General features: G+C 52.6%; 1 protein-coding gene across 1 annotated transcript; it reads right to left on the reverse strand.

The window, feature by feature from the left end:
- Window positions 1–5892: 5892 nt before the first annotated feature.
- Window positions 5893–9620, reverse strand: Pnma8b (PNMA family member 8B; the record flags this gene model as incomplete). The annotated part of the gene is made up of 1 exon (XM_050132195.1): window positions 5893–9620. A coding segment is annotated over one exon (2061 nt), but the record flags the coding sequence as incomplete, so codon positions are not given.
- Window positions 9621–13431: the final 3811 nt, after the last annotated feature.

A 13431-nucleotide genomic window follows, 5' to 3' on the forward strand; every position in this document is an offset into this window, starting at 1 on the left:
TTTTTTTTTTTTTTTTTTTTTTTTTTTTTTCTCTCTCCAAAACAAGGTTTCTCTGCGTAGCCCTGGCTGTCCTGGGACTCTGTACACCAGGCCGAACTTGCACTCACAGAGATCCACCTGCCTTTGCCTCCCAAGTGCTGGGATTAAATATGTGTGCCGCCACAGCCCAGCCAGCCTATCTTCGTATAGAACCCAGGACCAGCAACCCAGGGATGACATCACCCACCACGTGTGGGCCCTCCTGCATTGATCACTAATTGAGAAAATGCCTTACAGCTGGATGTCATGGAGGCATTTCCTCAACTGAGCTCCCTCTAAAGACTCTAACTTGTATCAAGTTGTAACACAAAACCAGTCAGTACAAACTTATTGTGTCTATGTGTGTGTATCTGTGTATGGGCAGGTGTTTGTACATGTGTGTGCATGTGGAAGCCAGCACTTGACATAGGTGTGTCTTCCTTGAGGCCCGATGGTGTCTGAACTCCTTAGAAAGGGAGTCACAGAAAGTTGAGAGCCACCTGGGATGGGAGCTGAGAATCGAACCTGGGTCCTCTGGAAAAGCAGTGTTCTTTCACTGGACCCAGAGCCCACTGATTCGGCAAGGCTGGCTGCCCAGCAAGTCCCAGGATCCAGAATCCTCCTCCCCAGCACTGGGATTACAGGAACACTGTGCCAGGCCTTCACATGGTGCTGGAGACTCAACTCAGCTCCTCGTACTTACATGGCAAGATCTTTAACATTTGCCTTCAAGTGACCACAAGTTTAAGGTTGCCTTCATGGTTACAGCAGCCAAGTAAATGCTAAAATCATTTCCTAGATTGTTTCACAGATGAAAACTTGAGCCCCAACAGTGTAGAACACATTGCTAAGAGAATCACCAACCAAATGCACAAAACACAGTCAGGTAGGCTTCTCTCATTTGTGAGGGGCTGGGGTGTGGCTCAGTGGCAGAGCCCTGTCTAGAACCCCCCAGTGAGGGTCTAGGGGCATGGCTCAGTGGCAGAGCCCCTGCCTAGAATCCCCCAGTGAGGTCTGGGGTGTGGCTCAGTGGCTGAGCCCTGCCTACAATCCCCCAGTGAGGGGCTGGGGGCGTGGCTCAGTGGCAGAGCCCTGTCTAGAATCCCCCGATGCAGGGGTTGTAACGTGGTTCAGTGGTAGAGCACTTGCTCAGCAGGTATAAAGCTCTGCATTCTGTTCACTGCACCACAAAAAAAAAAAAAATTTTAAATATAAGCCAGTGTTAGGGAGATGACTTACTAGGTAATGTGTTTATTTCACAAACATTCAGACCTGAGTTCGATTCCCCAGCACCCATGTAAAACCATGTGCAGGGGAACAGATCTGTAACCTCAGCCCAGGATTAGCGGGTATAGAGAGAAGCAGATCCCGGGGGCTCACTGAATAGCCATCCAGCTGAAACTAGGAGATGCACGTCAGTGAGAGACCTGATCTTGGAAGTGCAAGTGGAGAGCCATGAGAGACGAATACTGGTGCAGACTTCCGGCCTCCTCGCCAGTGGTTGGTTTTTGCTCTCTCTCTCTCTCTCTCTCTCTCTCTCTCTCTCTCTCTCTCTCTCTCTCTCTCTCTCTCTTTCTCTTTTCCAAGACAGGGTTTCTCTGGCTCTCCCGAAACTTGCTCTGTAGACCAGGCTGACCTCGAACTCAGAGAGATCCACCTCCTGTGCCTCCCCAGTGCTGGGATTATAGGCGCGCGCCACCACCTCCCAACCTGTACCTTACTCTTATGGCAGGGTCTCCCACTAACCAGGAGCTTGTCAATTTGGCTAGACTGTCTGGCCAGGACCAGGAACACTTCTGTCTCTGTGTCACCAGTGCTGGGAGTACAAGCGTGTGCTGACCACACCCAATTTTTTACCTGGATACTGGGAATCCAAAATTGAATCCTCATGTTTGTATAGCCTGCATTTTACCAACTGAACCATCTCCCTAGTCCTGTAGATGTAGCCTCGAACTCATGAGTCTCCTGCCTCCACCTCTCCAGCATCAGCCGCTAGAATATGCCGTGACAACGGGCTTGAGGCTTTCTTTTAAAGGCTGTAGATAAGTCAAGGTCTGACTGCCAGCAGTAGGTCACCAGAGACGGGCTTTGAAGGTCCTACCCCTCCTATGTTCTAGCAGTGGTATCTCTGCTTCTGGGTTTGTCACCAAGGCAACAGGCTCTGTTATTACTCATGCGGCTATGCCTTGCCCAGCACGATGGACCGAGTTCTCTCTGAAGCTATAAGTCTGAAGCATTTCTCCCATAAACTGTCTCCGAATACTAAGGGTGTTCGGTACTTTGGTCATCTTAGGAGGTGTAGGTGGTGCCTTCAGGCCAGTCCCAAATGTGTGATTGATACCTCTGGACTTTTGGTTCCGAAAGAAATGGGTGTCCAGGGAGGAAGCCCCAAAAGTCAGGCTCTAATTCATCCTCTGTCTGTACCAACCTCAATGCCTCTTGATGTCACCAGAAAGAAAAATGGCACAGAACCCACGAAGAGGAGAGAGCTGTCGTCCCAGAAGAGAAAAGACTTCCTGCGTTCTCCAGCCCCACCCCCCTTCTTGCTTTTATGTATGGAAGGAGCTTCCTCATCAAAGCAAACACTCCACTCCTGAAGGAAGACCCAGGTCAGAGCTGAACCACCGGCTTACAGGACGCTCCTGTATTTATATAGCTCCTACAGGCACGGAGTGCATGGCCGTGCGTGGTGGTGCACACCTTTAACCCCAGCACTTCGAGATAGAAACGGGATCTCTGTGAGCTGGAGGCCAGACTGGTCTACACAGTCAGGACTACATAGAGAGAGCCTGTCTTAAAACGAAAAGGTTCTGTGGGTAGTTCTTCTGGGTAACTTGGAGTCAAGCATTAGATCTCAAGGTACAGGCAGAGAGACTCAGTGGCCAGAGTGGCCGTTCTCAGACTGGCCATGTCCTCACCGTCACCTGGGTAGCTTTTGACAACAGATTTAGGAAGCCCATCCGCGAAATGGCTCAATAGATCCATGGTGGGCCCAGGAATATGCATTTTCTCGCAGATTCCCAGGATCTCCTGAAGCAGCCAGGCTCCGACCCTGACTATGGGTTTCCATGCCAATTGCACAGGGAAATGGTGGTGAGCATGTGGTTTGAACCCGCGGCCTCTGAGCGCCCTCTCGTGGTAAAGTAGGGCTTCTGCAGCTCTTGTGAGTTGACGCCTCTGTGCAACTGTATGCTAGAAGCAGCATCCTGGGGGAAATGGGAGGACTCTTCACTAAGGATCTGGGCTTTCTGTAGGCACCAGACTTTGGATACCGGAAGGGGTGACGTTATAGGGCCCCCAGAACCCTCACTTTCCCTTTATTGCACCTCCAGCGCTGATGTCCTTATCTGAGACAGCTGTGAGACAGGATAGACGAGGTGCCAGGCAAAGACATACATCCAGAAAATATGCATGGATCACTCCACCCCGAGCTTCCTCTTCCTAAATTCGGCTCTCTAGAATTCTATTAGCCAGCAGCCCTGCTAGAGCCAGGTGGCCTTTTGTTTTGAAGTTTTCTACTAGGGTTTTTGTTTCCTTGTTTGTTCTTTCACTGTATTTTTTGGGGGTGGAGTGGATGTGGAGTGGGGCGGGATGAGTGTGTGTGTGTGTGTGTGTGTGTGTGTGTGTGTGTGTGTGTGTGTGTGTTTGACCTGCTCCTGCCATGGCTCACGTTTGTAGGTCAGAGTTCAGCTGGAATAGAACTCAGGTTCTGTCCTTGCTCCCAAGCTCCTCCATGCCTTAGGCCCATCGAGAGCTGGGTCTTGTTTTGCAGCCCCAGCTCACCTGGAACTTCTGCGCCCCCTGCTTTCGCTTCCTGAGTACTCAGATTACAGATGGGCACCGCTACATGAGGCTAAATGGTCTTTTGGTGACACTGCTTCCCCTGATGCCCAGCTTTGATCCTTGCACAGAAGGGACCAGTAATGACACGCTGGTAGTCGCATGCTTGACTTGTAGCTTTTGCTTTGCACTGACTGGGCCTCTCAGCTGATGCTTCTCCCCTCAGGCATATACCTGCCACAGGCCTCTGTCGCCTCTGCCGTCCACAGGCTTCTGCCTTGGGGGCCTTTTCCAGTCAGCAGCTCCGGAAGTCTAACACACTGATCTTATCTATATCTAGGGGGTGCGTCACCTGTCCTTTCACCCAGGACCGCACCTGCAAACCCAAGAACGCAGCCTGGAGGAATCCGCATTGCACAGCGTACGCTGTGGTTGCTTTTCCCGCCGCCAGGGGGAAGCCGTGCCCCACCCACCTACGTCACTTGGGGCTCCCTGTAGGTTGCACCTGCTTCAGCGCGCACGGACTATGAGTCTGACACCCTCTCCCCCCTACCCCGGGCAACCTCAGGGCCTCCATCCACTTCACAGCTCCTTCTGCTTTTCTTTACTCGACCCTCGGCTCCCTCCAGAGACCTTATGGTTCTGGAACGTTCCTCACCAAGTGCATCTGGGGTCTGGTTTAGCCAAGGCAAAAAGAGTTATCCGTTGTAACCATTCAACAACCGCCAATCGGAACTACACTGTTAGCCGCACATGGTGATAGGCGCTGGGGATGCTGTGGGATACACCCCACTCCCTCTGCTGGGAGCTGACTCTAAGAGGCTCTGCTTTCCCTCTACCCGCTCACCCACATTCCCCTAGCCAGGTAGGACCCCAAAGACCTAGCACCAGGGGCTACTGATCTTGGATGGTGCACTAGGGCTGGAAAAGTTGGGGAGGAAGACTGCCCGATCCTGAAGGCGGCAGCAGAAAGCAGCAACATGGACGAACCAACCCCCCTGCACCGTCTTCAGCAAAACTGCCTCTGGGTTTGGGGTCTCCAGACTCCAGTGACCTGGGTTCCAGGCTGTCGGCTTTTCAGAAGAGGTATCTCCAACGCAGGAAAAGAGCTGCTACTTCATCATGAGCGATGTACCCACCCTCGTGTTGCACCCCTAAAAGTGCCCATTTATGTAGTCGGTAAGTGTGTCAAGGTGCAGTCAGAGTTCTCACTATGGAGAGCGTCACTTCTAAATAGGGTCATCAGGGAGCCCTCCCTGGTAATGTGATATCTGAAGTGATCTGTCCTGGGGGAGGGCATTCCAGGCAGCTGGAACAGCGTGTGCAAAGACACTGGGGTAGGAGCAAGCATTATGTCTTAGGACCTAGAGGATTAAAGTCACTAAAAGACTCAGAAGGGATTCTGGGAAATGAGGCAGGGATTGGAGGAGATACCATGTGTGGACCACAATGACGAAAATTTTCAGTGATCATAGAGATGTCCTGTACCTATAATGGGCAATGTGGCACCACTGGCCACGTGAAGCACTTGAGCCCACGTGGACGGGACTGCCAAAATAATGCAAGTGTTACGCCTTATTTCGTTTAGATTCTACGTAAGTTAAGTGGCTCCTAGGTGGCCAGAGGTGACACTATTGGACAAAGAAGGTCCAGATCTCTGTAAAATATTTGGCTTGGAGCTGTGGAGGCATACCAAGCTCGGCTAGCCTGTGAAGAGCAGAGTGGCACCGCCAGGTGACAGACAAGGCTGCCAAGGCATTCCCCGTGGGCCACCGTGCCTATTCCTGGCAGTGAAATGCAGACCAAGCTAAAACCCCAAGCTGTGCTGCAGGACTTTGCTCTGGGGTCCCCAGTAGAGACTGGGACAAGACTTGGAAACGGGGGCTGAGGACAAATATGAGCTATATCAGGGCCCATGGGGCGGAAGGGCTCAATAAAAGTGGCAAGGTTCCGGGTGAATTGGAGTGTGGAGGGGCAGGAGAGTCCACATAGGGCCGTGGGATGGAGGGAGAAGGAGCCAGGGATGTGCGTCAGCCATGATGGCAAGGCATGCCACTCAGCCCGGTCCACACACACACTATTGTTCAGACCACAGAAACAACAGCCAAAAGGTGCTTCATTTTGTTTCACTGGAGGATCCCGGGTCACACAGTGCACAAGAACAGGTACCTATAACTATGCAGGAAGAGGTGACACGTGGGGCCCTCCCCAGCCACAGGTTACTCAGGAATTCCACCAGACCCCAAGTCCATCAGCCCACACGAAGAGAGGCTTCCTCTCCAGTCACAGGCCACTCTGGCCTGCTTCTCCATCTGCCCCTTTATCATCACTGGTCCTGGGAAGCAAGGAGACAGCTGCTTCTGAGTACAAAGAGGTACCCACAGCCCTTGCAGTTTCTGTATGTCCCTGTTACAGGGTTGGACTGTCCAGTTTGGGCGTGAGGGCAGGTCAGAACTTCTCTTACATCCTCGAGGGTCCAGGCACCACAAACTGGTCACTTCCTAGGGATAGAAACTTGGACACACACATACACACAAGCACACCAACAAGAGGGTGGAAAGTGCTGTGCAAGGGAAGGCATTATCTACACAGCGTAACACAGAACTGAGCAGCCAGGCTTTGGCACATAGCACTACAGGAAAACACAGCTGAAGTGGTTGCTCTCGGGGATAGCAGCGGGCTGCAGCCTGGCCAGGGTCAGCCAGGATTATGGAGGTGGATACCAGGATGGGGGGGGGGAGCAACTGCTTCCTACAATAGGGGCACTTGACCCTTTAAGGAGACCTGGGGTATTTACTGCACATGGTGGTTGGGGGGATGGACAAGGGACTCCATTGTCATATTAAGTCAAGAGTTACAAGGGCAAACAGCTGAGGAGTGGCCAGGGACAGCTGGTGCAATTGAGTTGGGGTGCCACAGTGGGAGGGGCAGGGCTTGCCCAGAGAAGCCAGAAATCTGAATTTCCTGTGAGTCTTTCAAAATCAGAACACATTGGCAGAGTGTTACCAGTTCAACCTTTAGACAAGGGCTGGTGGGGGAGCCACCTGCAGAGCCTCGGATGGGTAGGCTAATGCCACCACCTCTCCTCCTCCTCCACTCCCTCCCCTCTCTTCCTTTCCCCATCCCCCACCAGCCTTCCTCTCCCTCCTCTCCTTCCTCCCATTTCTATTCCTCCTCCTCCCAGCCCCCTCAGACTTACACTTTTGGAGTACCTTCCCTTCAACACACACACACACACACACACACACACACACACACACACACACGGCCCTTAGCCCTTCCAAACTCAGCTAATGCCTATAATGCCCAACACGCTCTTGTTTCACCCCCAGGCCCCGTCAGGCCAGAGGTGGTTCACAGTCATCCCAGCTGTTTGGCCAGAAGCAGGTTCCCGGAAGAATGGGCAGGTAGGGGAGCCAGGCACCCACACACACTCACGCTGGGGCTCCGAATGTAGAGCAGAGCCCCTCCAGAGTCTTCCAGGACTGCATCTCCTCTGCACCCACTGGCCACTGCATCCAAGTGTCTTGTCTCTTTTTTCTTTGTCGTATCAAGGCTTCGGCCATCACGATCGCTCACGCCATCTGTTCATGGAACTAAGAGGGAAGGCTGGGCACCGGTCATAGCCAGCCAGGGACGCAGCAGAACACAAAGCAAATGCACGCGGTTAAGCGAGAGGGGGAAGCAGGGAGGAGAGAGAATAGAAGGAGGGGAAAGGGGTCCACACACAAGAGACAGGGCTCGTAGTGGTATCTGTGGCACTAACGGCATTTGGGTGCCCGCCTTGGGCCCCGACGAGCTTTCTTCCCGCGGGTAGACTTGGGAACAGCAGCTGGCTGTCCCTTGGCTTCGCCAGCCCTGGCACGGACCCCGGCGCCTGCAGACCCCTTCTTCTTCTTGTTCCCCGCATGGTCTTCGGGTGCAGCCCCGCTCCCGGCTTTCTTCTCTGGAGTGACGCCCCGACCACGACCTCGGCCACCCATGCGGGTTTTGCGTGCCCTGGATGCGGGGGAGACCGCGGTGGCGCCAGCAGGAGCCAGGCTTTTGGAGCCGGTACGCGCTCTCTTGGCGCGAGGCTTCTTGGACACGCTGTCACCAGGTTCTGACTCTTCAGAACTGTCAGTGTCGTCGGAATCGCCCTCTGATTCTGTGTCTGAATCCTCGTCCGATTCCTCGTTGGATTCTAGATTCTCCTGAGAGGCCAGGAAAGCCAGGACATCGGATAAGCCACTTTGGCTGTGATCACACTTCCTGCCACCACCGCCACAACCGCCCCACCTGCTGGCTTCTTCCTCCTTCACAGCTTCCACCATATCCTGCGCAGCCAGGAGTGCCACCAGCTCCAAGAGGCCACCCTGGTGGCCCTCAGCGGTCCAGCCTCTGAGGAGACCAAGACCAGACTTCTTTCCCTTGGGGCAGTTCTCTGCTTCGGCCAAGGTAGAAATACATTCCAGAAGATTCCCATCTTCCTCCGCCTTCCTCAGGACCATGGCGTCCACCTGGCGGCCTGCTTCCTCTACCTTCACTCTGGGTCCTGAGGTGTCCTTGGACATGACGGACAGGACTTGAGGAAGGACATCTTTTTTGTCTTTCTTATCGCCCCAGCCTAGGGTCTCGATCACAGAAGCGATTTTTAGCATTTCCTCTCTGGCAGAGGGGTCAGCGGGGTCGGTATAAGCCACGATAGCCACAAACTCGGGGTTGTCTACCCCTTCTTTTCCTCGCTCTCCATTTTCCAGGGACTCGCCGTCGGAACCATCATCATCATCGTCGTCGTCGTCATCATCTTCTTCCTCTTCTTCGTCTTCTTCATCTTCATCTTCCTCCTCCCCCTCGCTGTCTACATCCACAACCGGGGTATCTCTTACAGCCAGGAGCGCAACTAAATCCGGGACTCCACTCTTTTCGTCTTTGATGTTTAGGCAGATGGACTCTGTCCCAGGAAGGTCTTTCTCGATCGCTTCCTTCTTAGCTTTGTCGGTGACAGTGACAAGTGCCAAAAACTCTCGGGGGCCATCTCCTTCGTCCTGGTCTCCCCGGAAGGCCCACTTCTTGGTGAGCTCTTTGGCGGCTGCTTGCAGCGTGGCATACAGGGCCCTCTGGTCCTCGTCTACGCTCAGGTCCTCTGCATAGATCTCCTCGATGACAATGCCCAGGCTGTCATCAGATGAGTCTTCGGACTCACTCCTGGCTCGGCGCCCTCCCCGACCCCTCTTCTTGCCCTTCTGAGCCGTAAAAGTGTGGGTTCTAGATCTGCGCTTGCCTCCCCGACGGCCCCGACGGCCGTTCCTGGCTGCCCCTTCGGAGGAAGCAGCCTTCTTGGCGTCCTTCCCCAACCCCTTGGCCTGGGCTTGGGCCTCCAATACCAGAGGGATAGCTATTTCTCTGAAGTCATCCATGGGCCGTTCATCGAGCAACAGGCGCCTCATCTGCCTAAGGACCCGCGCATCTTGCCCGCGGTCCTTACTCAGGATCTTCCAGGTACCATTATCTCCCCGGATGTGGACGGGGATGGCAGAGTGATCGATATCTGCCCCAAACTCCACCAAGGCGGCCTGAGCCTTTTCCTTGGTCACTGCTCTCACAGTCCGAAGCCTGTAGTTGCCCAGGGGTTGCAAGTTCGGCCTCAGAGTGGCTTCGATGTCCGCCTGCTGCAGGCGCTCAGGGATGCCGGTGATCAGCAGGGCCCTGTGAACCTCCACTTCCAGCTCCTTGCACCAATCTTGCAGAAGGTTCATGGTCAAGGCGCTGCCCAGTAGAGAGGCTAATCTTGGGGCGGGAGGGAGCCCGAGGAAGGGGTGGACTGCAGAACACAGGCTTGGTTAATCTTACTCTGGAAGGGCCACCCGCGGGGTTAGAGTTCAGGCTCGGGTTTTGGGGCTCCGGGCTCTAGCTACCTGCCGGCTAGCGGAACGCAATGATCTTCCCCCGGGGCAATCCGAGGGTCCGCAGGGGACTTACGTGTCCGATCTCCCGGCTGGCCCGAGCTGTTCCTCCCTTCCCTTTGTCCCTGACAGCCTGGGTGACGGGCCACCGCTGGTGGGATGCAGGAGGGTGACGATCAATGCACCTGGTGGGCGTGGGGGGTGGGAGCGGCAGCTCGCCTGCGCTCCCGCGAAGTCTGGAGCGAAGCGCGCACCCTGGTCTAGACGCTCAGCGGGGCCGCTGCAGTAAGGCAGCCTCAGACTGCGCCTGCGCGGATCCAGTCCCCTCCCCGCCCCCTCCTGCTAGTCACCGTCTCCATAGTAACACTGCAGGCAGCAGCTGGGGTCTCTGCTGTTGTGAACGCAGCAACTGCTCTTAAAGGGCCAGGTGGGAAGGAGTGCTTCGGGATCGAAGCTAAGAGCAAGGACAAAGTCACTGGGCACTTCTCACCACTGAAGGGGATCAGTCTCCCTACAGAGGATAAAGATCGCCTTTGAAAGCGTAGATGCTTCCACAAGGGGTATTTACCTTGGTTTTGTTTTTTGAGGCAAGGTCTCCAGTAGACCAGGTTAGCCTTGAACTGGTCAAGTAGCCTTGGATGACCTTGAACTTCACATTCTCCTGCTTCTGCCCTATCAACAAGTATTGAGATTACTGGCCTGTGTGACTTCTTGCCTGCGTTATTTTTTAATGCGTTTCTGGTGGATGGAGGCCAGGGTTTTCGTGCATTCTGCGCAGGAACTCTACCAACTGAACTTGTCCCGCGGGACAAGTGCAGCTCTGCTTATAAAGCCCCAAACCAAATTGTTCCTTTTTTTAAGTATTTATTTATTTATTATGTATACAATATTCTGTCTGTATGCCTGAAGGCCAGAAGAGGGCACCAGATCTCATTACAGATGGCTGTGGGCCACCATGTGAATGCTGGGAATTGAACTCAGGACCTCTGGAAAAGCAGTCAGTGCTCTTAACCGCTGAGCCATCTCTCCAGCCCTGCTCTCTCCTTTTCTGAAAAATGTATTTATTTATACAGTATCCTGCCTGTAGGCCAGAAGAGGGCACCAGATCTCACTACAGATGGCTGTGAGCCACCATGTGAATGCTGGGAATTGAACTCAGGACCTCTGGAAAAGCAGTCAGTGCTCTTAACCGCTGAGCCATCTCTCCAGCCCTGCTCTCTCCTTTTCTGAGGTGGTCTTCTGATATTGAATTGGTATTGAATACAGGAATTGAACCAGGTCCTCAGGCTTGGCAGCAAGCCTCACTACCCATTGAGCCAACTCACTGGCCCTCTATCTACTTTACTTTTTAATGCGTGGTCTTTCGTTGAAGCTGGAATTCACTATTTCAGCCAGATTGGTTGGTCTAGCGAGCCCCCGGGAGCCTCCTGTGTCTGCATTTTCAGCACTGAGGTTACAGGTGTGTACAGTCTTGCTAGCTTTTATGTCAGTGCTGTGGGACCAAACTCAGTACATTATACCTCTGTGGTAATGCTGTGTTGACCAACTCTTCTCTCCAGCACCACCCCCACCCCAAATCCCAGCCTCATGTAGCTCAGGCTGGACTGGCTCTTGATAGTCAAAACTGCCCTCGAGTTCCTCATCCTCATTCCTCCATCACCAGAGTCTTGGGGTGCCAGGGTTCCAGGTGCTAGCATGCCAGACCCGAAGCCTCATACGTAGGTTATTTATTTTTACCTTCCTCAAACGCAGGAATCAGAAGAGAATTTCATAAAACATTTTATATGCTCCATTCTTCCAGCTGTTTCCATGGAAACCTCGGGGGCTGCAGCTAGGGCAGTCACAAGTCCTTCCTGGATCCAGAGAGACTCGTTAGGAACCAGAGAATGTACTGTGGCCCTTTCGTCGCTTTGTGCAACGACACGTGCACATAACACAGTCTACAGCAGGTGTTGGGGGTCACTTCATACAATCCCAGCAGCGGTTGGCTGAGGCAGGAGGATTGCTGAAAGTTCAAGAACAGCCTTGGCTACAGAGTGAAAGCCTATTTCAAAACAAATGAACAAAACTCAGTGCAGGGACGGCAAGATGGCTCAGTGGGTAAAGGCGCTTGCTACCAAGCCCAAGCTTAACCCTTGTCCCACAAAAGTGGTAGAAGGACAGAACTGCCTCAGGTGTCTTTTCAGCTTCACACGCTTGCCAAGGCACGTAGGTATTTGCACACACACACACACACAGAGTGAAAAATTAAAAAAAAAAAATTTTAGAACCCAAGTCAAATAACCGTGTGGATGGTGAATCTAATCTACTCGTAAAATTCCCTTCTGCTTTTTATTTCCTGAAGAGGGCTACTGTGAAATGCCATCATCACGCAGGGTTTTTTTTTTTTTTTTTTTTTTTTTTTTTTTTTTGGTTTTTCGAGACAGGGTTTCTCTGTGGCTTTGGAGCCTGTCCTGGAACTAGCTCTGTAGACCAGGCTGGTCTCGAACTCACAGAGATCCGCCTGCCTCTGCCTCCCGAGTGCTGGGATTAAAGGCGTGCGCCACCATCGCCCGGCTCACGCAGGTATTTTGCGTGTGAGGCTGTCATGGCATTTCTGTCTGAGGACATCCATTTTAGGATCAGGAAGATGAAAGAAAAGCAGGGGAAACAGAGAGTAGGTGAGCAGGTTTGCGCAGCACCCAGTTGCCATGGGAACTGTGCCGTCCACCTTCTTTCTGCAGAAGAAAACAAATAACAAAAGCCAGAGGAGGGTGGGAACCTGAGGGGGTTTGTTCTGTTTATTTCTTTATTACTTAACAAATGCTTATGTAATGGCAAGCCTCGGTAAACAACACACACAGCCAGCCCCTCCCCCTGCCCTCTCGTGGGTTAGGGTCCCTAGGAGAACCCTTAGAAGGAGGAAAAATGTTGTCACCATTTCACAGAGGAGCAAACAGGCCTGGAGAAGTTCTAGAAGATTCTTAAAGTGGCAGCTGGGAAGCGAAAGGAATAGGGTACAAATTCAACAGTTAGTCTACTAGACACTGTAGAGTAGGGGACAGGCGGCTCAAGAGCCTTTTTAGGACTGGGCCATGGGGATGGATCAGTGGGTCTCCCAGAGTTCAATTCCTGGTCCCACATGGGAGATGAGGGAGCTGACCTCCTGCAAGTTGGCCTCTGACCTCCATACATGTGCTGTGGCACACACATGCATCACACACACACAACTATAAATACAACAAAGATTTAAAAATAAAGACTTTGGAAGATCTGAGTACAGTAGTTCACACCTATGATCCCAGCATTTGGGAGGGTTGCCAGGAGTTGGAGGCTAGCCTGAGCTACATAGTGATACCCTGTCTCAAAACAAAAAACAAAACAAGGGGGCTGGAGAGATGGCTCAGAGGTTAAGAGCACTGGCTGCTCTTCTAGAGGTCCTGAGTTCAATTCCCAGCAACCACATGGTGGCTCATAACCATCTGTACTGAGATCTGGTGCCCTCCTCAGGTGTGCGGGTATACATCGAGGCAGAATGTTGTATACATAATAAATAAATCTAAAAAAGAAACAAAACAAAAACAAAAATAAAAAAGGGTTTAGGTGTCTTGGTATACAATTTTAATCCCAGCATTCAGGAGGCAGAGGCAGACAGATCTCTGTGAGTTTGAGGCTAACCTGGGCTACAAAATGAGATCCTGTTTCAAAACAGAATATAAGAACATTCATGAATGAAACCTAAATGATGACCCTCAGCTCATTGTATACA

Source organism: Alexandromys fortis, unplaced genomic scaffold (genome assembly GCF_014885135.2).
Source record: "Alexandromys fortis isolate MF-2015 unplaced genomic scaffold, M_Fortis_MF-2015_v1.1 scaffold_408, whole genome shotgun sequence".
NCBI lineage: Eukaryota > Metazoa > Chordata > Mammalia > Rodentia > Cricetidae > Alexandromys > Alexandromys fortis.